Raw genomic sequence first — 26,905 nt, 5'->3', positions numbered from 1 at the left:
AAGTTCAAAGGAGATGTGCGGGGCAAGTTTTTTTTTACACAGAGAGTGGTGGGTGCCTGGAATGTGCTGCCAGGGGTGGTGGTGGAGGCAGATACGATAGGGGTGTTCAAGAGGCTCTTAGACAGAACATAGAACATAGAACAGTACAGCACAGAACAGGCCCTTTGGCCCACAATGTTGTGCTGACATAGCTATTCCCTCTGATCTAAGAATGCCCATATCCCTCTATTTTCCTCTCATGCATGTGCCCATCCAAGCCCCTCTTAAAAGCCCCCAATGAATGTGCCTCCACCACCCTATCAGGCAACGCATTCCAGGCATCCACCACTCTCTCAGTAAAAAAAATGTACACCTGACATCTGTTCTGATCCTACCCCCTGTCACCTTAAATGCATGCCCTCTGGTATTGGATCACTCAGTAATGGGAAAAAGATATTGCTTGTCCACCCTATCTATGCTCCTCATAATTTTATACACTTCCAACAGATCACCCCTCAGCCTCCGCCGCTCCAGAGAAAAGACCCCAAGTTTGTCCAGCCTGTCCTGATAGCACATGCCCTCTAATCCAGGCAGCATCCTCGTAAACCTCCTCTGCACCTTCTCTAAAGACTCGACATCCTTCCTATGGTAAGCTGACCAGAAATGCACGCAATAAATGCAGCCTAACCAGAGTTCTATAGAGACTTGACTCCTATACTGAATACCCCAATTAATAAATGCAGGCATTCCATAAGCCTTCTTAACCACCCTGTCTACCTGTGTAGCCAATTTCAATGAGTCATGGACTTGCACCCCAAGGTCTCTCTGCTCTTCAACACTGTTAAGGTTCTTGCCCTTAAGAGTGTATTTCCTCTTGACATTAGTCCTACCAAGGTGTAACACCTCACATTTATCTGGGTTAAACTCCATCTGTCATTTCTCTGCCCACATCTGCAGCTGATCTATATCACACTTCCAGTCGCCAGTCTTCCACACTATTCACAACTCCACCAATCTAGGTATCGTCTGCAAACTTACTAACTCAGCCATCAACATACTCATCGGGGTCATTTATGTACATCACAAACAGGAGGAACATGAATGTACGGGAACTGGAGGGATATGGACATTGCGGAGGCAGAAGGACTTAGTTTAGTTGGGCATTTGATTACTGACTTAAGTAGTTCAGCGCAACATTGTCCGCCGAAGGGCCTGTTCCTGTGCTGTACTCTACACAGACAAGCACCATCTCCAAACTGTTGCTTGTTGACTGAGGTAAAAGTGACTTTGGATCTTCAGATGGAGCAACGGAAATAGAACTGTTCCATATTCATTCTAGAGATTAGCATCATTCCAAGAACATCGAGAAGCTTGTTGGATGTCAGTTGCAGCACTGAGACAGTTTTGACGAAGGATTGACCTCCTGAAGCATTGACTGTTCCACAGATGCTGCTTGATTTGCTGAGATTTTTTTCGGCAAGTTTTGTTTCCACTTCAGATTTCCTGCACCTGTGTTTTTTTTAATTTTCAGGATTGAGAAAAGGGTTGGAGTGAAAGCACAAACTTTGCCTGACCTCAGTCTGCACTGTGATTGAATCTGTTGTGAACCTTGTGGCTGGAAGTGCAGCATGCAGGTCGTTATGAAGCAGATGTAGGATAGAGATGAATTTCTGAGGGGATCCAGGTTTCTCCACATTCCCTCTTGGTCAACAAGGTCACAGTGTTTTACATAAAATCTGTAATCTCCTGGCTAACTATCTTCAACTGGAATTATATCACTATTCAAATTAATCTTGTTCCTTTCTTTATTTTCTGTAGCAGTTGTTTACTTAGGAAGACATAAGACATGCATCTTTCAATTACCACGGACAATTTGGGGTTTAAAATGGGCGGCGCGGACTCAGTAGGCCGGAAGGGCCTGCTACCACGCTGTAGATAAAATTTAAATTAAAAAAAATTAAGTTAAGTTTTAATAGTAAAATCAATCTTATAATTAACTAGGGTGCAATGAAGTATGGTAGTTGTTACTAAACTAATAATCCTTGCCTAATGACCCAGACACGTAAATGCAAATAGAGTGCTTGAATTCAGTTAATTAAATAATTAATTTTAAAATGCTTTTATTAATGAGAGAAAATACAAAAAAAATCTCAACAGGTATTTAATGCTCACCTGTATTTAGGGTGAATTATTGCATAAATTATTGGGTTGCAAATGGCAGAAACTTTAGCTAGTAAAGCAGGAATTGATTTTGAATACGGAGTCAGAATTTCACCATATCTGAAAGACAGCAAACAAAGATCATATGTATTGAATATCAAGCACATATTCAAAACGTTTTAGTCAGTATATCATCAGCTCCAGGATATCACTTGGAGGTGACGCAACCAATGGTGACACCTTGTGGAGTGCAGTATATTACATGTATAAAGCTTCGTGATCATGTGTCTGTCTGCTGTAAAATGAAATCTAGTACTGATTCGATAAATACCCATTACACGAATACACCCATTACAAAGTCAGCCAACCATGGCTTGGCTGCCTTTGTAGGATGTGAGGTTGTGTTGCAGTGTCAAGGAGGTAGGTTTTGGATCAGATATTAAACTGCTGTCAGGTGCTCATGAAGGAGACCATGACGGTTTTTACAGTGGAGTTCTTCCCATTGTCCTTTGGCCACATTTATCCATCAATTGTTGTCACTTTGGTACATTATAATACCGTCTACACTCCAAAAATCCCGACAGATGGCTTGGGATGTGCTGAGGTTATGGAACGACCTATAGAAATGCACATTACTTTTTCTCCTTCAGTCCTCTCCCCACATTGAAAATAATAGCTCCTCCTCACTCTTACAAATACTGTAGGTTGTAATAACTTAACACGGGTTGAATAAAATGTAGATAAAACTTACCCTGCACAACCAATTAATGCAACACATGCATATGGTGACCATGAGAAAATAAACACAATGATGGCTACAAAAGCGATCTTGGCCAGTTTCCATTCGTTGTGCAGGGTTTGTTGCTGGCTAGCGTATATGCTTCTTCTATGACCTCCCATCTTCTCAATATCCCTAAAGGGAAAACATTAGTGGTTAATAAGTAAAATATAGAGGTGAAAAGTAAAGTTTATCAATATAAAAATAAATAACGAGTCCCCATTTTCTGCTCTTTACTCAAGTCCAAGCAAATTTTTCTACTAATCTGAACTCTCTCTCGAAGAGTAGCGATGAAAGGGGCAAATATAAAATCCAGCAGTTGTTAGAAATCGGAAATAAAATCAGGAAATGCTGGAAAGACACACTAGTTCAGGCAGGAGGTAATGTTTCAGGTCAATGACCTTTCGAGAAAGAGATTTGATGAATCCAGGAAGGAGAAAATAATAGAGATTTGAGGAAAGAGCAATTAACTGGATTGGCCTTCAAAGGAGCAGTTGGAATCTCCATGGGCTCTAGGAGTCCTTTCCATTTTACTATTCTATGAACTTTTCAGAATCAGAATCCAAATCAAAATTTATTATCATTGACTTATATGATGTGAAATTTGTTGTTTTGCAGCAGCAGTACAGTGCAATGACATAAAATTACTATAAATTACAAAAATAAATAACTGAAAAAAAGGAATAATAAGGTAGTGTCATGGGTTCATGGACCATTCAGAAATCTGATGGCGGAGGGGAAGAAGCTGTTTCTGAATCGTTGAGTGTGGGTCTTCAGGCTCCTGTACCCCCTCCCCGATGGAGGTCAGAATGCTCTCCACCATACATCTATAGAAATCTATAGAATCTTTAGTGACATACCAAATCTTTTCAAACTCCTAATGAAGTAAAGCCACTGGCGTGCCTTCTTCATGATTGCATCAATATGTTGGGCCCAGGATAGATCCTCTGAGATGTTTTGAGAACTTATGGTGCTTTCATGTGTATAAGGAATGAATGCATTTATCAGCGCTCAGTGCTAAGAATGGTTTGCAGGGAAAGCCATGTTATGTGTTTCTGGTATTTACTGTAAATACATCTGAAGATAAATAGAATTTTGTAAATCACTAGGGCTGACAAGAGGAAGACAATGCTAGTTCATTAGAGGGACTAAGGAATACGGGAACAAAAGAAGGCCATTCAGCCCACAACTCCTCTCCCTCCTTTGAGTAGAATAATAGAGGCATAAAGAGATACAGCACAGAAACAAGGCTCTTCAGTCCACTGAACCCATGCTGTCAACCATTCACTGATACTAATGCTACATTAATCTCTTCTTTAAATTCTCGTCATATTCTCATCAACTCCCCTCAGATGCTACCATTACCCCAAGGGCAAGTTACAGTGGCCATGTAACCTAACAACCCGCACCTCTTTGGGATGTGGGAAGAAACCGGAGCACCCTAAGAAAACGCAAGCAGTCGCAGGGAGAACATGCAAACTCCACGCAGACAGTGCCTGAGGCTAGGATTGAACCTGGGTCCCTGGCGCTGCGAGGCAGCAGCTCTACCAGCTGTGCCACTGTGCCACCCTGAGTAGATCATGCCTGAGTTGTGCCTTTACCCCAGCTGCCTGCCTGGGCTTCATATCCCTCCACACTTACTGGTTTGGTTGATGGCACTGTGGGGGAGATGACGCCAAACTTCCAACCTTATTTGTCCCTGGTTGTAAATAACCCTGAACAATCCATAGAGCACGGAAGTGCTGTCTACGAAAGTAGAATTGCAACCTTCCGCCTCTGCCCATCCCCAAATCCACAACAGAAAGCTGTGTCCTGGATTCACAAGTTGTGCCAATGGTACACTGTTGAATTGGCATAATAAAGGTTCAATTAACCAGACACTTACTCCTACTGTGTAACGTGCTGTATAGTAGTGTTAGCACCTTATACTCTTTCTCCAGAAATTCTATTTTTATTTGGGGACAGTTGCACAGTTATGTGACCAACTTTCCAGAGATTGGGACTGATAGCCCAGAGTTACAAACTCCAATCACATCATGGCACCTGGGATGTTTAACTGGGATAAGTAAAGGTTTATTGGCAGCACTGATCATTTTGAAACCACTTGATTGCTGTGAAAACCCATCTGGTTCACTGATGCCTATAAGTGACTGCAGATATTCATCATTCTTAAATTCCCTCTAATTCCCTGTGCCATTCCCTCTTTGACCTCCTTGTCTTTGACCTCCTGCACTTTTCCAACAAAGCTCAACAAAAGCTTGAGGAACAGCATCTCATTTTCCATCTGGGTACCTTACAGCCCTCAATATTGAGTTCAGATAACCAGCCTTTCCTGTTTGTGACAGCATTGGCCATCATTTCTGATGTAATGTCCGGCATTCTCCTTTATTTCAGATTTCCAGCAACTGCTGAATTCATTTCTAACACTTTTATTTCTCTTTATCTTATCCACATGCAATCTCCTTCTACTAACACCTTCCTCAGACAGATCAGCTGTGGTTAACAAGCCTTCACCACCCTCTCTCAGCCAGCACCACCCCCAGTTATGTCATCCAGTCTCTCTTGGCTTCTACCCTATTAAATATATCCCCTTTGTTTTGTCTCCCAGCTTTCTGCAACACCAGAGGGAGAGGGGTGGAGAGAAGCACGTTTGGCTTCTAACTTTTCCTGGCTCTGTAGACAGGTTATTGACCTGAAACGTTAACTGTTTCCCACTCCACAAACGCTGCTTGACCAGCTGAGTATTTTGTTGCTCTCATAGCTAGATCTTTTGATGAAATAGCCTAATGATTCAATCAGTTTAATTTGAGATGGACAGTAAATACTGACCTGCCCTGTGATCAAACAAAAATGTAGTGTCCTTACCTGCATCTGCTCTTAACGGCCTTGAACATGAATATGTAGCAATAGGAAATCACAAGCAGAGGCACAAAGAATACAAAGCAGCACAGCATTAAAGTGTAACTCCTGTGGGAGGGAGATATTGTCAAGTAATCCCAGGTACAGGAAGTCATTAAACCTTCAAGGATGTAGGAACCTGCAGCAAATATGGAAAGGTTTCACGAATGCAATTAAAACCTTTCAAAAGGACAGACATTCAAACAGCAGCATACCAATTAATGCTTATAATTCACAGATCTTAGATAACCTTTTCCACTTTTTCTTATTTTTTCGGCCATTCAACCCATCAAGTCTATGCTGGCTCTCTGAGCAATCCCATTCCACACTTATATCCCTGTAATCTATACTCTCTCACATGCCTATCTAAGATGCCCTAGTTTTCATACCACTCAACTGCACTGAGGGCAATCCCTACATCTCTGGGATGTGGGCAGGAGATCAGAACAGCCAAGGGACGGACGGACACACACACATACACACACACACACACACACACACACACACACACACACACACACACACACACACACACACAGAGTCACAGGGACAGCGTGCAAACTCCACACAGACAGCACTGGAGGTCAGGATTAAACCTGGGTCTCTGGCGCTGTGAGACAGCAGCACTACCTACTGCATCACTCTGTGCCCTTTGATTACTGAATTTCCATGGCAGATTTCAAACTGCATACTTCATTTAAACTGGAGGAACAGCCCCTCATCCATTGATCAGGCATATTACAGCATGCTGTATAACAATTTCAGAAAATGATTCAACTGTTCCCAGTTACATTTCTGTTATATCTGTCTCTTCTTTATTTACTTACCCCAACCTTCCCAATCTTGATTTGCACCATCATCTCTTTTGCTGTTCAGTCTTCCTGGACTTCCAACCTATCACAGAACTTCCATTCCTCCACCCCTCCCCCTCAGCTTCTTACAGAGAGCATAGAACGGTACAGCACAGGAACAGGCCCTTCAGCCCACGATGTCTGTGCTGAACACGATCCCAAGTTAAACTAAATCCCTTCTGCCTGCACATGGTCCATAACCTTCCATTCTCTGCATATTCATGGGTCTATATAAAAGCCTCTTAAACACCACTATCATATCTGCCTCCACCACCGCCCCTGGCAGCCTGTTCCAGGCACCCACCACTCTCTGTGTAAAAAACTTGCCCCGCACATCTCCTTTCCTCCTTTCATTTTAAATGCATATCCTGTAGTATTTGACATTTCTAACCTCAGGGGAAAAAGCACTGACTACCTACCCTATCTATGCCTCTTGTAACTTTATAATCTTCTATCAGATTTGAAACCTTTCCCACTTTGAAAGAAAGAGCATCAATCTGAAATACTAACTCTGTTCCTTTCACCATGAGAGGCGACACCACCTCAGAGGTTAGTACTGATGTACCATGACTCCAATCCTGGCCTCTGGTGATATCTGTGTGGAATTTTCACCCTCTCTCTATGACTGGGTGGGTTAGAACATAGAACATTACAGCACAGTACAGGCCCTTCAGCCCACAATGTTGTGCCGACATTTTATCCTGCTCTATTATCTATCTAACCCTTCCCTCCCACATAGCTCTCCATTTCTCTATCCTTTGTGTGTTTACCTAAGAGTCTCTTAAATGTCCCTAATGTACCTGCCCCCACAACCTCTGCCGGCAGTGCGTTCCATGCACCTACCACTCCTTGTGTAAAAAGCTTACCTCTGACATCCCCCTTATACCTTCCTCCAATCACCTTAAAATTATGCCCCCTCGTGACACTTTACTCTGTACTGTTATTGTTTTCACCTGCACTACCTCAATGCACTCTGTACTAACCCAATGTAACCGCACTGTGTAATGAATTGACGTGTACGATCGGTATGCAAGACAAGTTTTTCACTGTACCTCGGTACAAGTGACAATAATAGACCAATACCAATAGCCATTTTTGCCCTGGGAAAAAGTCTCTGACTGTCCACTCAATCTATGCCTCATCATCTTGTACACCTCTATCAAGTCACCTCTCATCCTCCCCTTCAAAGAGAAAAGCCCTAGCTCACTCAATCTATCCTCATAAGACATGCTCTCCAATCCAGGCAGCATCCTGGTAAATCTCCTGTGCACCCCTCCAGGTTCCCTCTGGTTCCCTCCAGGTGCTCTGGTTTCCTCCCACATCCCAACGATTTGTTAGTAAGTTAATTAGCTGCTGTCCCTTTTTCAGGAATCTTGCTACACATGAAATAGTCGCTGTAATTCCTACACTGCAGCAGTAACTACAAAAGTCCTTTATTTATAGTAAAGTGCTTTGGGATTTTGCAATCGCTTTACTTGTTTGTTTTATGAATGTGTTCTTAACTATAAGCATATATTGAGAATTTTCACTTGTACATTTATCAAGTTCCTCTCCACGTACACTGTTGACATAAAAAGCCACAAAATAAAAGAAGCAGCTGATTTCTTTGTCTAGGTTTCCCATTGCAAAATTAACCTCAGAGTGCACCAGAGTTAATGAATTAAACCTGTCAAAGAATACAGCATATTGCAGAGTGTGATTTGGGAAAGAGATACTTACTCCATCCAAACAGTGGAGGGAGACTCCATGCAAGTGAGTAGAGCCAAACAGCAAGAATAATCTGCTGGATATTCTTCTTGGTTGTTAAGCCAATTGTTTGCAACGGTTTGGTAATAACCCGGTAGCGGTCAATAGTTATCGTCATTAAAGTGATCATGGATGTAATCCCAAAAAGTGCTCCACAGAAACCGTAGAGTTCACAGCCTGCAAGAAAACATCAACACAAGGTCATAGAGCTACACAGCATTGAAACAGGCCCTTTGGCCCAACTGGTCTATGCCGACTGTGTTGCCCAGCGAGCTAGACCCATCTGCCTGCGCTTGGCCCATAGCCCTCCAAACCTCTCCTTTCCATCTACTTACCTGGAATGCTCTTAAACGTTGCTAATGTGCCCTCCTCAAACACTATTTCTGGTAGCTCGTTCCAAATATGCACCTCCCTTTGCATGAAGAAGCTGCTCTTGATGTCCCTTTTAAATCTCTCGCCTCTGATCTTAAACCTATGCCCTCTTGGGTTCTGAGGTTAAACTCAAATGGTTTACTTGATTGGCCTTAATAGGAATTATGCCTACCTACCCTGTGTAATCTTAACTTTTTTAGTGATTTCCGCAGCATGGAATTCTTGCCTCACAAGGATGCTTTGGGGAAATAGTTACCAGGTCCTGTTTGAGTTCAGTTAACCAGTCCAAAGCCCGCAGGGAAGAGAGAGATTACTTCAGTAATATCCCCATCAAATCTGTGCAGATGACAGAACGTGTTGGTGGAAAATATGATGAGCTTTGTCATGAACACATCCTGCACAGAGAGACAGTGTGAAGTCTACCCCTCTTGGATCTGATATACAAATATATGTATTTTCTCGTCACAGCAAAACCAAGTAGTTTCATTACTGCAAATCAAATAAAACGTAGATGCTGGAAATCTGAAATAAAAACAGAAATTCTGGAAGAATTCAGCAGGTCAGGCAGCATCTGTGGAAAGAGAAATAGCTTGAAGACTCTTTGTCAGATGCTGCCTGATAAGCTTCACCATTGAGTTGTTAATAAAGTGTTCATTACAGAAGGTGGTTTTATTTCATGTATTCCTTTGACCAACACTTGATGAGCAACACTATGACCATTTTGATCACTTTGCACCAAAATGGACCTTGTTTTTTTTATGTTCTAATTGTGTTCTTTCTTGTAAATATTGTGTATAATTTATGTTTATTGAACATCACGGCACAGTACAGGCCCTTCCGCCCACAATGTTGTGCCGACGTTTTATCCTGCTCTAAGATCTATCTAACCCTTCCCTCCCACATAACCCTCCATTTTTCTATCATTCATGTGGCTGCCTAAGATTCTCTTAAATGCCCCTAATGTATCTGCCTCCACAACCTCTGCCGGCAGCGTGTTCCACACACCCACCACTCTCTGTGTAAAAAACTTACCTCTGACATCCTCCCTATACCTTCTCTCCAAAGAGAAAAGCCATAGCTCACTCAACCCATCCTCATAAGACATGGTCTCCAATCCAGGAAATATCCTGGTAAATCTCCTCTGCACCCTCTGAAAAGCTTCCACACCCTTCTTATAATGAGGTAACCAGAACTGAACACAATATTCCAAGTGTGGTCTAACCAGAGTTCTATAGAGCTGCAACATCACCTCACGGCTCTTGAACTCAATACCCCGACTAATGAAGGCCAACACACCATACGCCTTCTTAACAACCCTATTGACCTGCACAACAACCTTGAGGGATCTATGGATGTGGAGCCCAAGATCCCTCTGTTCCTCCACACTGCTAAGAGTCCTGCCCTTATCCTTGTATTCTGCCTTTAAATTCAATCTTCCAAAGTGTATCACTTCACCCTTTTCCAGGTTGAACTCCATCTGCCACTTCTCAGCCCAGCTCTGCATCCTATCAATGTCCTGTTGTTTAGTTTATGTTTTTCTTGTGAATGCTGCTTATTATGATGCCATGTGCCTGTGATGCTGCTGCAAGTAAGCTTTTCATTGCACCCGTGCACACATGTACTTGTGCGATAAACTCGACTTTGACCCTGATCTGAAATTCTTTCCAGGAGACCAAGGCTTTGAATTCAGTGTTCTGATTTGGTCTGTCCCAATTTTAAATCATCCAATCCCTTCCCAGGTTCTATCGTATAACTTCAGAGTTTCAGAGTTCCTCAGAAAATCAGATCGGATTTCCTTGTGTAGGGTCACACAACATGGAAACAGGCCCTTCAGCGCATTGAGTCTGTGTTGATTATTGATCACTCATCTATACTAATCCCACTTTATTCTCCCTGCATTCCCACCAACTCCCTCCATTGATTCTACCACTCACCTGCACACACAAGGGGCAATTTGCAGCAGTCAATTTAACCTACCAACTGCATGTTGTGGGAGGAAACTGGAGCACAGGGGAAACCCACATGGTCCAGACTCCACACAGACAGCACCAGAGGTCAGGATTGAACCTGGGCTGTTGGAGCTGTGTGGCAGTGGCTTTACCAGCTGAGCCACTGTGTCACTCATCTGATTTGATATTAAAGTGATTGTATGAAAGAAACCAATTCCTGATTATTAACTGAAATTAAATCCCACAGTCACCATGGTTGGATTTGAACTCTGGCAAAAGGCACGGTAGTGTAGCGGTTAGCGTAACGCTTTCCAGCGCCAGCGACCCGGGTTCAATTCTGGCCACTGTCTGTAAGGGGTTTGTACGTTCTCCACGTGTCTGCGTGGGTTTCCTCCGGGTGCTCCGGTTTCCTCCTACATTCCAAAGGCATACAGGTTAGGAAGTTGTGGGCGTGTTAGGTTGGCGCCGGAAGCGTGGCGACGCTTGCGGGCTGCCCCCAGAACACTCTATGCAAAAGATGTATTTCACTGTGTGTTCCGATGTACATGTGACTAATTAAAAAAATCTTCTCTTATCTTATCTGGTTGTTACTTTATTCTTACCTATTTCTTGCACAGCAATAAAATGAATGGAACCTTGGATCCAATGATAAGTCTGACCTGACACAGGATCCAAGGTATTGTTAGTTGAGTAGTAACTAGTCTAGAATTTTAACTGCTGTGCCATCACCATATCCATGAGTTTAACATTGTCTGCCTTATATATCTTAACTCACACCAATCACAGTCAGCTATGGAGTCATAAAGTAATACAGCACAGAAACAGGCCCTTTAACCCAAATGGTGCACACCAACCACGATTCCCATCTAAGCTGGTCCCATTTGCCTGCGTTTAGCCCATATCCCTCGAAACCTTTCCTAATAAAAACTCTCTCTTCTCTGTTAACTGATCTATGCTGACCAGACTTTCCTGGATTTTGTCTGCAAACTTTGGGATTTTTCCAAAATGGAAACTACATTGCATTGGTGGTTCAGTGGTAGAATTCTCACCCGCCACGCGGGAGGCCCGGGTTCGATTCCCAGCCAATGCAAAATATCATTTTGAGGGCAGGCACGGTAGTGTAGCAGCTAGTGTAACACTATTACAGCACCAGAGATCCGGGTTCAACTCTGGCCACGGTCTGTAAGGAGTTTGTACATTCTTCCCGTGACTGCGTGGGTTTCCTCCGGGTCCTCCAGTTTCCTCCCACATTCCAAAAGCCGTATGGATAGGGAAGTTGTGGGCATGCTATGTTGGCACTAGAAGTGTGGCGACACTTGCGAGCTGCCCCCAGAACACTCGATGCAAAAAAGATGCATTTCACTGTGTGTTTTGATGTACATGTGACTAATAAAGATATCTTATCTTATCTTACCAACAGCGCTTGGGTGGCCAGCAACATTGGTTTCCTGAAATATCAGGAGCTTGCCGAAATTCCCCAGCATTCACACTGGGGAACCTGCTCTTGGATCCTGTAGTGGGTCAGACTTATCACTGGATACAAGTGCCAATTCATTTGAATAGCAATTATATAGCCATGCTGAAGAAAGGTAAGAAGAAATTAGGTTATACATTTTTAATTATTTGTGTTTGTTGAGATGTAGTTAATTATTTTGAGATTTTTGTGTGATTACAATTCTTAAAATTTTGTAATTATTTATTTCATTGTTCCTGATTGAGGTATGTTGACAGCTTCGATGAATCCCCTGCCCTCAAAATTCCCCTTGCGGAGGATTCAGGGGGATTTTGTGAAGAGAGCCTTTTCTGGCCAGCTCACATCATCCGGGTTATGTTGTTGGAGGCATGTGTGCCTCAAGGAGCTTTGATGGTCATTTCTAGGTCCCTTTTGATCGTCAAGGAACGAGACCTGGTAAGTTTGGGGCAAAGGAACAGTGAGTTAAGGATTGGGTTCCACAGCAAAACTAGTGCCATTAACCCCCACCCCCACCCCCACCACTCTACCAAAGTATTCTAACATGATCATCAATGATTAATCCTTCTGCATCCTATACCCTTACATTTCTGTATCTTCCTCCAATCCTAAAAGCCACCAACATCGAACTCTGACCTGGCGACACTTATAAGAACATGGACCAAGAGCAGCAGAAACCACGGGGGGGGGGGGGGCAGTGAGAGAGGGTCTCACAGAACTCCTGCCGAAGAGAGGAGGAAGACGTCTTCAAAGTCCTGAAGCAGGGTTTTAACCCCAAACATTAACAGTTCCTTCTGCCCCACAGATGTTGCTCAACCTGCTGGGCTCCTCCAGCAGATTGTTGTTCTAGTTCTGACCTCTTGTGCATGCTCCACTTTTTCTTTTAGCCATCAAGACCCCAAGTTCTGTTCCCTTCCTAAGTTTCTTTATCTCTCCACCTCCTCACTTAAGACGTTCCTTAAAACTTGCATCTTTGACTGTATTTGCTTATGTCCTAACTCTGTGATCCAGTGTGCCTTGAAATACTATGTAAATGCTCGCCTGTAAGGGCAAGTTGTGACTGTAGTTTTGTGTTCAACTTGATCAAAAAGTAAGGTGGCAATTGAAATGTACAGAGCTATATATGGTGCATTTCCGAGTGAAATCGGAAACCTGATCCTTTCAATGTAAAGATTTCAAAGGCATGAAGAAACAGGTTTATCAGTCATCTCAGTGCAACCTTGTCTCAGCAAATATACAAGAAGAAATACAGGATGGAGTATCTGCCTGGTTGGTCATGTTGTTGGCTTTGCTTCAATTTGCCCAAAACTCAATGTGACCGACTCAAAACACTGGAGTATTTTAAGAGCCAAAAATATTCAGTTCAAATCAATGTTCAAAGTTTTCATGGTGCTCTTGCTATACAAGGGCAGTGGACTGGAAGCAGAAAACTATCCACACCCCTCAGCTCAAATCACTCACCTCGACAGCTCTGTAAATTTCCTGTGCTTCAAGGACATTCTAAAATTAACCTTGTTTTCTTTGGCCAAAGGGACATTGGATGCATTTGCAAAAAACTAACAACTGAAATTCAATATAACTAGCATTGGGTCCTGCATATTCTTGTAACGTCATTTAAAATTTGACCCCTGAAACAGTGGATACTCTGGTCAAATTCGACCAAATTACTACTTTGAAACATGTCAAGCAGTAATTTTAGGGCAAATGGTTAAAACTATGCTTTAGTACGCTATCTGGATGAAGTGGTTCATGACAAATCTTGAGTTCAGTGAGATACAGGTGATTTTGAATGGAACTTGATGCAGGAAAATGCTTCAAAGTGCACGGAAGGATTCCCACATCTGCCCACAGAAGAAAATCAAACCTGACTTAAGTCATGTCACTGTGCATCAGAGGTTCCTTCTTAATTATCAGCTCAAGTTAAATCATTAACTTGAAAAACTCCAAGTGAATGTTGTTGGCAATTCCATTTGGAGCAAGTCTGAATTTTATTTTGCTTTTTGCAGTGACCAGATAACCATAATTTTTGATTACTGATTTACTTTTGTTAAACAATGCCTCTACTTTAAAATTCACAGGGTTTTTTTTTCTGATTTCCTCCATGGCTTTGCTTCTTCCCTTTCTCCAATCTCATCCATTCCTAACATCAAAGATCTCGATACACTTATCAGTTGGAAAGCAGTGGAGCAGGTAGTGCTGCTGTCTCACAGCTCCAGCAACCTGGGCTTGACCCTGACCTCTGGTGCTGTGTGTGGAGTTTGAATGTTCTCCTTCTGACTGTGTGGGATTCCCTCCGGTGTTCTCTGGTTTCGTCACACATCCTAAACAGCTGCTGGCTGTTAAGTTAATCAAACTACTGTAAATGACGACAAGCACGGCAGATGGAATGGTTGGCGAGTCTGTGGACTCGTGTGTATGGCCCAAAAGCAGTTGTCAGATGCAGTTCTGCAGGTGTGTGCACTGCATCGACACTGCAGGAGCTGGTAACGCATCTGCAAGCAAAAAGTGAGAAAGCACTCACCAATATCACCGAATACCCATCGCTTGCTTAAACTGCTAATGAAGAAAACTGGTGATTGCGAGACAGTCATCAGGAGATCGCTGACTGCCAGGTTCATTATGAAGAAGTTTGGTGGAGTCCTCAACTTCTTGTTGCTGTTCAATGGAAAACCAAGGAAAATCAGGCTACATCTTGACATACACAGTACTATTCTTTACAGCGCCAATTCCAGTTAAACAAGATAAGATAAGATATCTTAACTAGTCACATGTACATTGAAATACACAGTGAAATGCATCTTTTGCGTGGAGTGCTCTGGGGGTGGCCTGCAAGTGTCACTACACTTCTGGCGCACTTTTGCCAGTTCTATGTCACTGAGATCCTTACCCAAAGTTCTCTGATGGTCACTAAGAAGCTTTCTTGCCCCAGTTCCTTTCAACGTCTTATGGTTGGTACCCCAGTTCAGTAGTGAGGGAGTGCTGCACTCCCAGAGTTGTTAGTTTTTGTATAACTTGTTGGATTGAGATGCAATCTGCTTCTTCAGGTGAATGTGACACTGTATAGAGCTCAGATTCTTCTGCACAGACCCCACACACACACACACACACACACACAACATCTTCCTTGGCCCCCACTCCACTCCACTCCATCCTGTTCCCTTCACGCCTTCAGTTCCCCCTCTCTCCCTCTCCCTACCTCTATTCCCTTCTCTTAAATGCTTCCTCAACCTCTTTCCTTTTCTCCCTTCACTCAGCTCCCTTCCCCTCCTCGTTCCTCCTCTCTTGGCTCCGCCCCAACCCAGCCTCCCTTCCAGAATGAGGTTTCCCCAGTTGCCGTCATTGAGACCAACAGGAGGATAGAAGGCAGGAAGTGTTGAAATCGTGGGTAAGAAAGGATGGCCAACAACGGTGTAAAAGAAACAGAAAAGATGGGTCTAGTGTGCCTAGGACAGAATCAACAGCCACTACCTGGAGAAAGGGAAGCAGTTGTTTAGGTCTGAAATTGTTGAATGGTGAATCCAGGAGGCACTAGGACCCAGTTACTTCCTCTTAATAGACCATAAGACAAAGGAGCAGAACTAGGCCATTTGGCCCATTGAGTCTGCTCTGCCATTCGATCATGGCTGATTTACATTTCCCCCTCAATTCCATTCTCCTGCCTTCTCCCCATAACCTTTGATGCCCTTACTAATCAAGAACCTATTCACCCAATGACTTGGCCTCCACAGCCATCTGTGGCAATGTATTCCACAGACTCAATACCCTCTGCTAAAGAAATTTCTCCTCATTTCTAAAGGGATACCCTTTTATTCTGAGACTGTGCCGTCTGGTCCTAGACTCTCCCACTGATGGAAACATCCTCTCCACGTCCATTCGATCCAGGCCTTTCATTATTCAGTAGGTTTCAATGAGATCCTCCCGCATCCTTCTAAACTCCAGGGAGCATAGGCCCAGAGATATCAAACGCTCCTCACATGTTAACCCTTCCATTCATGGGATCATTGTAAACCTTCTCTGGACCCTCTTCAGCACCAGTATATCCTTCCTTAGATATGAGGCCCAAAACTGCTCACAATACTCCAAATGTGGTCTGACCAATAGCGATTCTATGGTTTGATTTAGATGTCAAACTCTACCATCTTTGCCATTCATCATACAATAGTGGCGTTTAAGAGGCTATTAGATAGTTACACAGGTATTGGTATTGGTTTATTATTGTCACTTGTAACGAGGTACGGTGAAAAACTTGTCTTGCATACTGATTGTACAGATCAATTCATTACTCAGTGCATTGAGGTAGTACAGGGTAAAAACAATAACAGAATACAGAGTAAAGTGTCACAGCTACAGGGAAGTGCATTGCAGGTAGACAATAAGGTGCAAGGTCATAACAAGGTAGATTGTGAGGTCAAGAGTTCATCTCATCATATAAGGTCGATGCCGTTCAATAGTCTTATCACAGTGGGATATTATGGAGGGATATGGATTATGTGCAGGCAGAAGAGATTTAGTTCAATTCGTCATTGTGTTTGGCACAGACATTGTGGGCCTGTTCCTGTGCTGTACTGCTCTATGTTCTATCATTGGTCACAGATCTGTGGCTCTGGCTAAGTCACAGAATGGAAATGAATCAAGTGCTTTAAAAGGCTGTCAAAACAAATTCAACCTCAACTTTCAGCAAGTAATTCAATAAGTATTTGGAAAGGAAATACATGCGTGCCTTTGGGAAAAGAGAAGGTGGGTGGGTCTAATTAGAGAGCTTTGCAAAAGAGCAGAGACAAATATAATTTCTAAAAATGCAAGCCATTTATTTAGTGACAATTAAATAAAATAATTTCTCCTAAATTCAGCATTGACTCATTGTTGACGAGAAATTCATCCTTACTTTCATTTGCTGTCTGTGTGACATTGTATTGTGCTTCCAAAATTCTGTTTCATTGATTTCAACAGAGCCGAATTTAGGAAGCACTGAACTACATACAGTCACTACTATAGTGCATGTTTACTGCATGTGACCTTGGAAGCATTTCTGTTCTCTTTGTAACATAATTCATTCCCCTTTTGTTTAAGCAAAGAGGCAAATCTCTTCCTTCTCCTTCAGCGCTGAGAATGCTGTCATCTGTGAGTCACTGTCCCAGCGGTCCACAAGAGGCGAGGAGGGTCATAAGTTGTGGTTTATATTTTAGTAGCATTTGTATGCTATAGTTGCCTCCCAGGTGCCAGGGTCAGGGATGTCTCAGATGGGGTCCACAGCATTCTGAAGGGGGAGGGTGAGCAGCCAGAAGTCGTGGTACATATTGGTACCAACAACGTAGGCAGGAAAAAGGATGAGGTCTTGAAAAGTGAACATGGGGAACTAGGTAGGAAGCTGAAAAGCAGGACCTCAAGGGTAGTAATCTCTGGATTGCTGCCTGTGCCACGTGCTAGTGAGGGTAAGAATAGGTTGATTTGGCAGATAACTGTGTGGCTGAGAGATTGGTGCAGGACGCAGGGTTTCAGATTTGTGGATCATTGGGATCTCTTCTGGAGAAGGTACGACCTGTACAAAAGGGATGGGTTACACCTGAACTGGAGGGGGAACCAATATTCTTGCGGGCAGGTTTGCTAGAGCTGTTGCAGAGGGTTTAAACTAGTTGACAGGGGGATGGGAACCTGAGTGATAGGTCAGAGGATGGGGCAGCTGGTGTACAGGTTGATGCAGCATGTAGAGAGACTGTGAGGAAGGATAGGCAGTTTTTAGGGCAAAACCGCAGTCAGTTGGATGGGTTGAAGTGTGTCCATTTTAATGCAAGAAGTATCAGGAACAAGAGTGATGAACTTAGAGCATGGGTCAGTACATGGAACTACGATGTTGTGGCCATTGCAGATACTTGGCTGTCACAAGGGCAGGAATGGCTGCTGGATATTCTGGGGTTTAGATGTTTCAAAAGGGACAGGGATGGAGGTAAAAGAGGTTGAGGAGTGGCATAAGTAATCAGTGCTGTATCACAGCTGCAGAAAGGGAAGATGTCCTGGAGGGATCGTCTACAGAGTCAGTGCTGGTGGAGGTCAGAAACAGGAAGGGAGCAATCACTCCATTGGGAGTATTCTATACACTCCCCAGTAGCAACAGAGACACTGAGGAACAGATCGGGAGGCAGATTTTGCAAAGGTGCAAAAATAACTGGGTTGTTGTCATGGATGATTTCAACTTCCCTGACATTGATTGGCACCTCCGTAGTGCAAAAGGTTTGGATGGGGCAGAATTTGTTATGTGTGTCCAGGAAGGATTCCTGACACAATATTCCTGACAGGCCGACTAGAGGAGAGGCCATTCTGGATCTGGTACTAGGCAATGAACCTGGTCTGGTTTCAGATCTCTCGATGGGTGAGCATTTTGGAGACAGTGACCACAACTCCCTGACCTTTACCCTTGGAGCAGACGGTATGGGTAACTGGGGGAGGGGGAATTATGATGCTATTAGGCAGGAACTTGGGAGTGTAAATTGGGAGCAGTGGTACTCAGTGAAATGCACAATGGAAATGTGGAGGTTGTTCAGAGATCACGTGTGGGGTTTGGATAGGTTTGTCCCATTGAGGAAGGAAAGGGATGGTGGGGTGAAGATGGTTGACAAGAGATATGGAATATCTAGTGAAGAGGAAGAAAGAAGCTTACTTAAGGTTTAGGAAGCAAGGATCAGACAGGGCTCTAGAGAGTTACAAGGTAGCCAGGAAGGAGCTTAAGAATGGACTTAGGAGAGCTAGAAGGGGGCGTGAGAAGGCCTTGGCAAGTAGGATTAAGGAAAACCCTAAGGTGTTCTACACATATGTGAAGAACAGGAGGATGACTAGAGTGAAGGTTGGACTGATTACGGATAGAGGAGGAAACACAGAGGAGTCAGCATGGCTTTGTGAGGGGCAGGTCATGCCTCACAAGCCTGATTGAATTCTTTGAGGATGTGACAAAACACATTGATGAGGGTAGAGCAGTGGATGTGATGTATCCGGACTTTAGTAAGGCATTTGATAAGACTCTCCAAGATGGCTTCATTCAGAAGGTCGGGAGGCATGGGATCCAGGGAAACTTGGCTATGTGGATTCAGAACTGACTTGCCCAGAGGGTGGTTGTACTTGGAGTGTATTCTGCCTGGAGGTCAGTAACTGGTGATGTTCCACAAGGATCTGTTCTGGGACCCCTGCTCTTTGTGATTTATATAAATGACTTGGATGAGGAATTGGAAGGGTGGGTTAGTAAGGTTGCAGATGACACGAAGGTTTGTGGTGTTGTGGACAGTGTAGAAGGTTGTCAAGGGTTACAACGGGACATTGATAGGATGCACAGCTGGGCTGAGAAATGGCAGATGGGAGTTCAACCTGGTAAAGTGTGAAGTGATTTATGTTGGAAGGTCAAATTTGAAGGCAGAATACAGGGTTAATGACAGGATTCTTAGTAGTGTGGAGAAACAGAAGGATCTGTTCCACATCCATAGATTGATCTAAGTTGCTGCGCAAGTTGATAGGGTTGTTAAGAAGATGTGTTGGCCTTCATTACTCGGGGTATTGAGTTCAAGAGCCACGAGATAATGTTGCAGCTTTATAAAACCCTGGTTAGACTACACTTAGAATATTGCGTTCAGTTCTGATTGCCTCACTATAGGAAGGAGGTGGAAACTTTAGAGAGGGTGCAGAGGAGATTTACCAGGATGTTGCCTGGATTGGAGAGCGTGTCTCATGAGGATAGGAGGATGAGAGGTAACCTGATAGAGGTGTACAAGATGATAAGAAGCTTAGATCAAGTAGACAGTCAGAGACTTTTTACCAGGGCGAAAATGGCTCACACAAGGGGCCATATCCACCATCGTGAAGTGCTTTGAGAGGCTGGTTATGGCATGCATCAACTCCAGCCTCCCAGACAACCTCGACCCACTGCAATTTGCTTACTGCCATAACAGGTCTACAGTGGACACCATCTCCATGGCCCTACGCTCAGCTCTGGAGCATCTGGATAGTAAAGACACCTACTTAGACTATTGTTTATTGACTACAGCTCTACCTTCAATAATTCCAATCAAACTCATCACCAAACTCCAAGACCTGGAACTCAACACCTCCCTCTGTAACTGGATCCTTGACTTTCTGACCAACAGACCGCAATCAGTGAGGATAGGCAGCAACACCTCCAGCACCATTATTCTCAACACTGGTGCCACACAAGGCTGCGTCCTCAGCCCTCTACTCTACTCCCTATACACTCATGACTGCGTGGCCAGATTCTGCTCTAACTCCATCTACAAGTTTGCAGATGATACCACCATAGTAGGCTGTATCTCAAACGGCGATGAGTCAGTACAGGAAGGAGATAGAGAGCTCAGTGACATGGTATCATGACAACAACCTTTCCCTCAATGTCAGCAAAACAAAAGGCTGGTCATTGGCTTCAGTAAAAGGGGGCGGTGTACATGCAGCTGTCTGCATCAACGGTGCTGAGGTCGAGAAGGTTGAGAGCTTCAAGTTCCTTGGAGTGAACATCACCAATAGTCTGTCCTGATCCAACCATGTAGATGTCATGGCCAAGAAAGCTCACCAGCACCTCTACTTCCTCAGGATGCTAAAGAAATTTGGTTTGTCCCCTTTGACACTCACCAACTTTTATCGATACACCATAGAAAGCATCCTATCTGGATGCATCATGGCTTGGTACGGCAACTGCTCTGCCCAGGACCACAAGAAACTGCAGAGTGTTGTGGACACAGCCCAGCATGTCACCGAAACTAGCCTCCCCTACTTGGACTTTCACTGCCTTGGTGAAGCAACCAGCATAATCAAAGACCCCACCCACCCGGGTCATTCTCTCTTCTCTCCTCTCCCATCAGGCAGAAGATACTGGAGCCTGAGGGCACGTACCACCAGGCTCAAGGTCAGCTTCTGTCCCACTGTGATAAGACTATTGAATGGATCCCTTATACGATGAGATGGACTCTTGACCTCACATGTTATGACCTTGCACCTTATCGTCTACCTGCAATGCACTTTCTCTGTAGCTGTGACACTTTACTCTGTACTGTTATTGTTTTTACCCTGTACTACCTCAATGCACTCTGTACTAACTCAATGTATCTGCACTGTGTAATGAATTGATCAGTACAAACGGTATGCAGGACAAGTATTTCAGGGCACCTCGGTACAAGTGACAATAATAAACCAATACCAATACTTGGAGTATTCCCCTCTCTGTGCAGATAATTCATTACCAACACTGCTCTCATTCATTGTTCTGTGTCTGTTTTCACTGTTATTTCTCTTCTCCTTACAGATAGCATGATTTCTCATTAAATGCTAAGTAACATAGGTGGTGGGTGACTTTGCACCTGTCATAAGAGTATGTGCCACTTACACCAATGTGCTATTGCTATTTCTGGGATGGCGTGTTCTCTTCTGCCTTTGAGTGTAGGCTGCTGTCACACTTGTAGCTGGTAATGGATAGAACTCTTTGGCCTTCTTCCCTGCCTTTTCTATTGATATTACAATCTTGCAAGCCCGATTAATTGTGAAGCTTTTCATACTTAACAACTCAGACTAAATCAGATCATTATTTAAGCCACACACACATCTATCCTGCAGTGGATGGTTTAACAACTGCCTCAAAATGCAATCTTTTGATTGGCCTTTCAACAATCATTGTTTTTCCTGTTTTCGTGTTGTGTATACTTGTTGTGTCAATGGCGGCAGGCACAGTAGTGTAGCAGTTAGTGTAATGCTATTACAGCACCAACCACCCGGGTTCAATTCTGGCCAGAGTCTGTAAGGAGTTTGTACATTCTCCCCGTAATTGCGTGGGTTTCCTCTGGGTGTTCCCAGTTTCCTCCCACATTCCAAAGATGTACAGGCTAGGAAGTTGTGGGCATGCTATGTTGGTGCCAGAAGCGTGGTGACACTTGCGGACTGCCCCCAGAACACTCTATGCAAAAGATGCATTTCACTGTGTGCTTCGATGTACATGTGACTAATAAAGATCTTATCTTATCTAATCTAAAATTATACATGCCTAAAACAGATTTCTCAAATGGTTGGGGGTTAAAATACTCTTCCAACTCCTGTTCTACCTCTGTGAATAAAACATCTCTGGTTTTCTGTAGAATCACCAGATGAGTAAACTTACAATATGCCACAGATCTTTCAGTAAAATCACTTTCTTTCCCTCTATTCAGACGGCTGCCAACACTTTCTGTCATGACAATGCCAGTACATTTTCAACCTGCTCTTCTGCATCAAGAATATTGTTAGGCTGAAAGAAGATTTTCACCCTTTCCCTGTCGGCTGTTAGTGACTCACCTGCTCAATTGTACTGCCCGAGGCTGCCAATGACGACTGTCTGTATTTGAGCTGATATTTTATCCCATTTCCTCCCTACACAGCAATGCTGATGCACTCCCGAGTGTTTTACTCAGCAGTTCCTTCCACGGTGAAGACCAATGCTGTCTGCCATGCTTTTTATTTTGAGACAATTGCTGCTGCCTGTCCTTTTCCACTCTTTGTTTACTTTGCCTGTACCTCCATAAATTTGGTGCATTAAAACATCCTTGCGTTTAGCATTAAATCAGATCTCCTTTAAAAAAAAGTCATGACATTGTCCATAAGTTTATCTTCTGACAGTACAACTGAGATCTTCAACACTCATGATGTTTTTACCTTCTTGACCGTAGAGATTTGGGCACCCATGGTGAACACCATCAGTGAGATGCTGTGAAAAATGTTTAACCATCACTTTTTTCCCTCTTGGTGTCAATGAATGCTAATAGTTGACACTGTCCTTGTAGCCAATTGTAGTGCCTCAGGAGGTTTCTGACGACCAGTAGTGCTGGTAATTTCTAACTACAATTTCTCAAAAGTACCAGGAACTTCAAGAATGTGTGTTTCATTTCAGACTAACAATAATTGACATGTGAATATATAATCACACATTCGATGACATAATGAAGGGCGGCACGGTAGTGTAACGGTTAGCGTAACACTATTACGGCGCCAGTGACCCGGGTTCAATTCTCGCCGCTGTCTGTAAGGAGTTTGTACGTTCTCCCCGTGTCTGCGTGGGTTTCCTCCACGTGCTCCGATTTCCTCCCACATTCCAAAGACATACGGGTTAGGAAGTTGTGGGCATGCTATGTTGGCGCCGGAAGCGTGGCGACACTTGCGGGCTACCCCCAGAACACTCTATGCAAAAGATGCTTTTTACTGTGTGTTCAAGGTACATGTGACTAATAAAGAAATCTTATCTATCTATCTATCTATAATTTTAAGGTCATTGGAGGAAGGTATTGGGGGGGATGTCAGAGGTAAGTTTTTTTTTCCCCACAGAGGGTGGTGGGTGCATGGAACACACTGCTGGCAGGGGTGGTGGAGGCAGATACATTAGGGAATTTAAGAGACTCTTAGATAGCCACATGAACGATGGAGAAATGGAGGGCTACGTGAGAGGGAAGGGTTAGGTAGATCTTTGAGCAGGATAAAATGTCAGCACAACATTGTGGGTCGAAGGGCCTGTACTGTGCTGTAATGTTCTATGTTCTAGGAAGAAAAATTGGTAAATTGGTTTATTATTGTCACGTCTACTGAGGTACAGTGAAAGATGTTTGTTTTGCATGCCATCCATACAGATCATTTCATCACATCAGTGCATTGAGGTAGTACAAGGGAAACGACAACAGAATAAAGTTTTACAGTTACAGAGAAAGTCCAATAGCATTGGAGATTCTTCTGCACAGACCTTACACACACACACACACACACACACACACACACACGGACAAAATCTTCCTTGGTCCTCCGTTCTTCCTCACTCCACCCCATCGTGATCCCTTCACTCCTTCAGCCCCCCCTCTCTCCATCTCCCTGCCCCTGTTCCTTTCCCTTAAATGCCTCCCTCAATCTCCTTCCACTTCCCCCTCCCCTTCAGGGTAGCAAAATCAGCAAATCCTGGAAACACTCAGGTCAGGAGCCAAACTGGGGACATCTTAGACTGATGAGCTTTCATTAAAACTTGTTCCTAATATTTTGGCTTTGATGACAGCTCATCAACCTCAATGGCCAACCCTTCTTCTCTGTAAATGTGTTGTAATAGTCTCAGGAGGAAAGTAAGAAAGATTTATACATTCCAGAACAGTCAGGTAATACTCAGCACTTGGAATTATCAGGGCACACATCAATTGTTTTCACTTTAATTTCACAGACTGAAGAAAAACCTCACCCTGGATTACAAAAGCAGCTGACTAAGGTATACATGGAGAAAATAGTCATTGATTACGTATGTCAAGATTCTTAGAAAAACCAAAGAACTTGCTTCATGTTGGAAAACGTCATTTAGTTATGGAAGCAATATTTATGTTTCTTCACTGGTGTTCTTAGAACTTTGATATTTAACTAGTGCAATTAAAAGATCAAGAGAGAACATATTTTTGAAGCTTAACTTTAGAAAAGGGGAGACGAATGAGTAACCTGATGAAAGGATTTGAAAGGTTAGATAATGGAGAAGACCTTCCCATATATGGGAGCATCTATAGCAATGAGATTCATCAGGGTAGCACAGTGGTGCAATGAGTAGAGCCACTGCCTCACAGTGTGAGAGACCCAAGTTCAATCTTGAACTCAGGTGCTAACTGTATGGAATTTGCATGTTCTCTCTGTGGGACCACTTGGGTTTCCCCCACAGCCATTCCAGTTTCCTCTCACATCCCAAAGACGTGCAGGTCGGTAGATTAATTGTCCATGGTAAAACGATCCCAGTGTGCCGGTGAGGGTCAGTGTGGGGAGAAGAAAATGGGATCAGTGAAAGTAGGTGGTCGATGGTTAGAATGGACTTGGGAGGCCGAAGGGCCAGTTTCCGTGCTGCATCTCTCTATGACTCTATAAAGGTGCCCTGATAAATCTCGTCAATAGGCATCAAGGGGAAAACATAAAAGCACTCCAAGAGCCACTGAATAATACAGCACGGATAAAGGCCCTTTGATCCATTGAGTCTGCACTGATCTTCAGCCACCCATTTACACTAATCTGACATTAACCCCATGGTTTTCAGGTTCCTATTAACTCTCCACAGATTACACCACTAAGAGCAATTCACAGTGGCCATTTAACTCAGTAATCCAAACATCTTTGGGATGTGGGAGGAACGCTGTCACAGGGAGAACGTGCAAACTCCACACAGACAGCACCCCAGGTCAGGATTGAACCCAGGCTGCTGGAGATCGGAGGCAGAAGCTCCACTCCATTGCCCTATTTCTAGAGTGTTCTTGCATTCTGTGCCTCACCCAAAAATGGCAAAAGCCCCATATGCCTTTTTACCTGTTAGAAGGTCTGATATCTTCAGTGACCATGGACTTGCACTCTAAAATCTCTCTGTTCCATGTATCACAAATATTCCTTTGCCTTGATTAGTCTTCTCATACTTATCTGGATTGAATTCCTATTGTTTCTGTTGTGTCCACCTAACCAGTGCATTGCTATCTTTCTGCAGTGCACACTATCAACAACACTGCCAATTTTAGTATCATCGGTAAACATCTTAATTGTGGCCCCTGCAGTGAATGGTATCCTTCTGTGTGTTATACATCTCTGTGATTCTCCGACACCATTTCATGAAATGGTCTCCCTTGACAGAACCCTAATACCAAAAGTGAACTGCTCAACAGGCTATTATACAAACATAGGCTGTCAGGTTTATCCAAAATATAATTGGTAATTCATTTATTATTGCCACATGTACCGAGATACAGTGAAAAGCTTTTGTTTGCTGCCATCCAGATAGATCATTCCACACAGAAGTATATTGTGTCATGACTGTAGAGGAGGTTTGACCCAAAAGCAGAGCAGCGGAGATGATTTAGCAGTGAATGATGACTTTAATAATAAACCACAAAATAACAAGCCACAGGGGGCCCAAAACAGGAGAGAACAGAAACTAAACACCGCAGGCAACATGGTAACCTTAGGCAGGGAGAGTAAAGCTAGGACCAGTTGGTTGGGACCAGCTGGTTCGATGAGTGAACTGGGGTTAAATACCGGCTGCAGGTGATGAGTCTGGAACTCAGGCAGGTGAATCCTATTAGTTGGGTGGGGACTGGGAGATACCTGCATATGCAGGCTGGGTGGTATCCGTGGGAGGAGGTCTGATGCATTGAGGTAGTACAAAAGGAAAAACAATGGTGGGCCGAAGGGCCTGTTTTGTGCTGTATGGTTCTATGGTTTAATAACAGAATGCAGAATATAGTGTTACAGTTACAGAGAAAGTGCAGTGCAGGCAGACAATAAGGTGCAAGAGCCACGATGAAGTAGGTTGAGAGTTCAATAGTTTATCATATGAGAGGCCTGTTCAATAGTCTTATAACAGCGGGATAGAAGCTGTCCTTGAGCCTGGTGGTACGTGTTCTCAAGCTTTTTTAACTTCTGCCCGATGGGAGTGGGGCGAAGAGAGAATGTCCGGGGTGGGTGGGGTCTTTGGTTATGTTGGCTGCTTTACCAAGGCAGCGAGAAGTGTAGACAGAGTCCATTGAGGAGAGGCTGGTTTCCGTGACGTGCCGAGCTGTGTCCACAACTCTCTGCAGTTTCTTGCGGTCACAGGCAGAGCAGTTGCCATACTAAGCCATGATGCATCCGGATAGGTGCTTCAATGAAAATTGGTGAGGGCTTCTGGGCACATTGCAGCCTGCAGGACTCACTATCGAACTCT

The 26,905-nt window shown here is 43.7% G+C and overlaps 1 protein-coding gene and 1 non-coding gene across 2 annotated transcripts in view; one reads left to right on the top strand and one right to left on the bottom strand.

Annotated features, from left to right (window-relative positions):
- Positions 1 to 26,905, bottom strand: part of opn4xb (opsin 4xb) — a 55,602-nt gene that overhangs the window by 6,428 nt on the left and 22,269 nt on the right. The window contains exons 3-7 of the mRNA XM_052041051.1: positions 14,726 to 14,859; positions 8,386 to 8,589; positions 5,783 to 5,954; positions 2,891 to 3,052; positions 2,152 to 2,259 (exon numbers count right to left, since the gene is read on the bottom strand). Coding sequence (XP_051897011.1) covers positions 2,152 to 2,259; positions 2,891 to 3,052; positions 5,783 to 5,954; positions 8,386 to 8,589; positions 14,726 to 14,859 — 780 coding nt within the window. The remainder of the gene's footprint in view (positions 1 to 2,151; positions 2,260 to 2,890; positions 3,053 to 5,782; positions 5,955 to 8,385; positions 8,590 to 14,725; positions 14,860 to 26,905) is intronic.
- On the top strand, positions 11,753 to 11,823 carry trnag-gcc (transfer RNA glycine (anticodon GCC)). Its single transcript has one exon. It is a non-coding gene; the product is annotated as a tRNA-Gly (tRNA).

This window comes from Pristis pectinata, chromosome 2, assembly GCF_009764475.1.
Source record: "Pristis pectinata isolate sPriPec2 chromosome 2, sPriPec2.1.pri, whole genome shotgun sequence".
Lineage (NCBI taxonomy): Eukaryota > Metazoa > Chordata > Chondrichthyes > Rhinopristiformes > Pristidae > Pristis > Pristis pectinata.
Note: the sequence above shows the minus strand (reverse complement) of the source record. Positions and strands in the feature narration are given on the sequence as shown.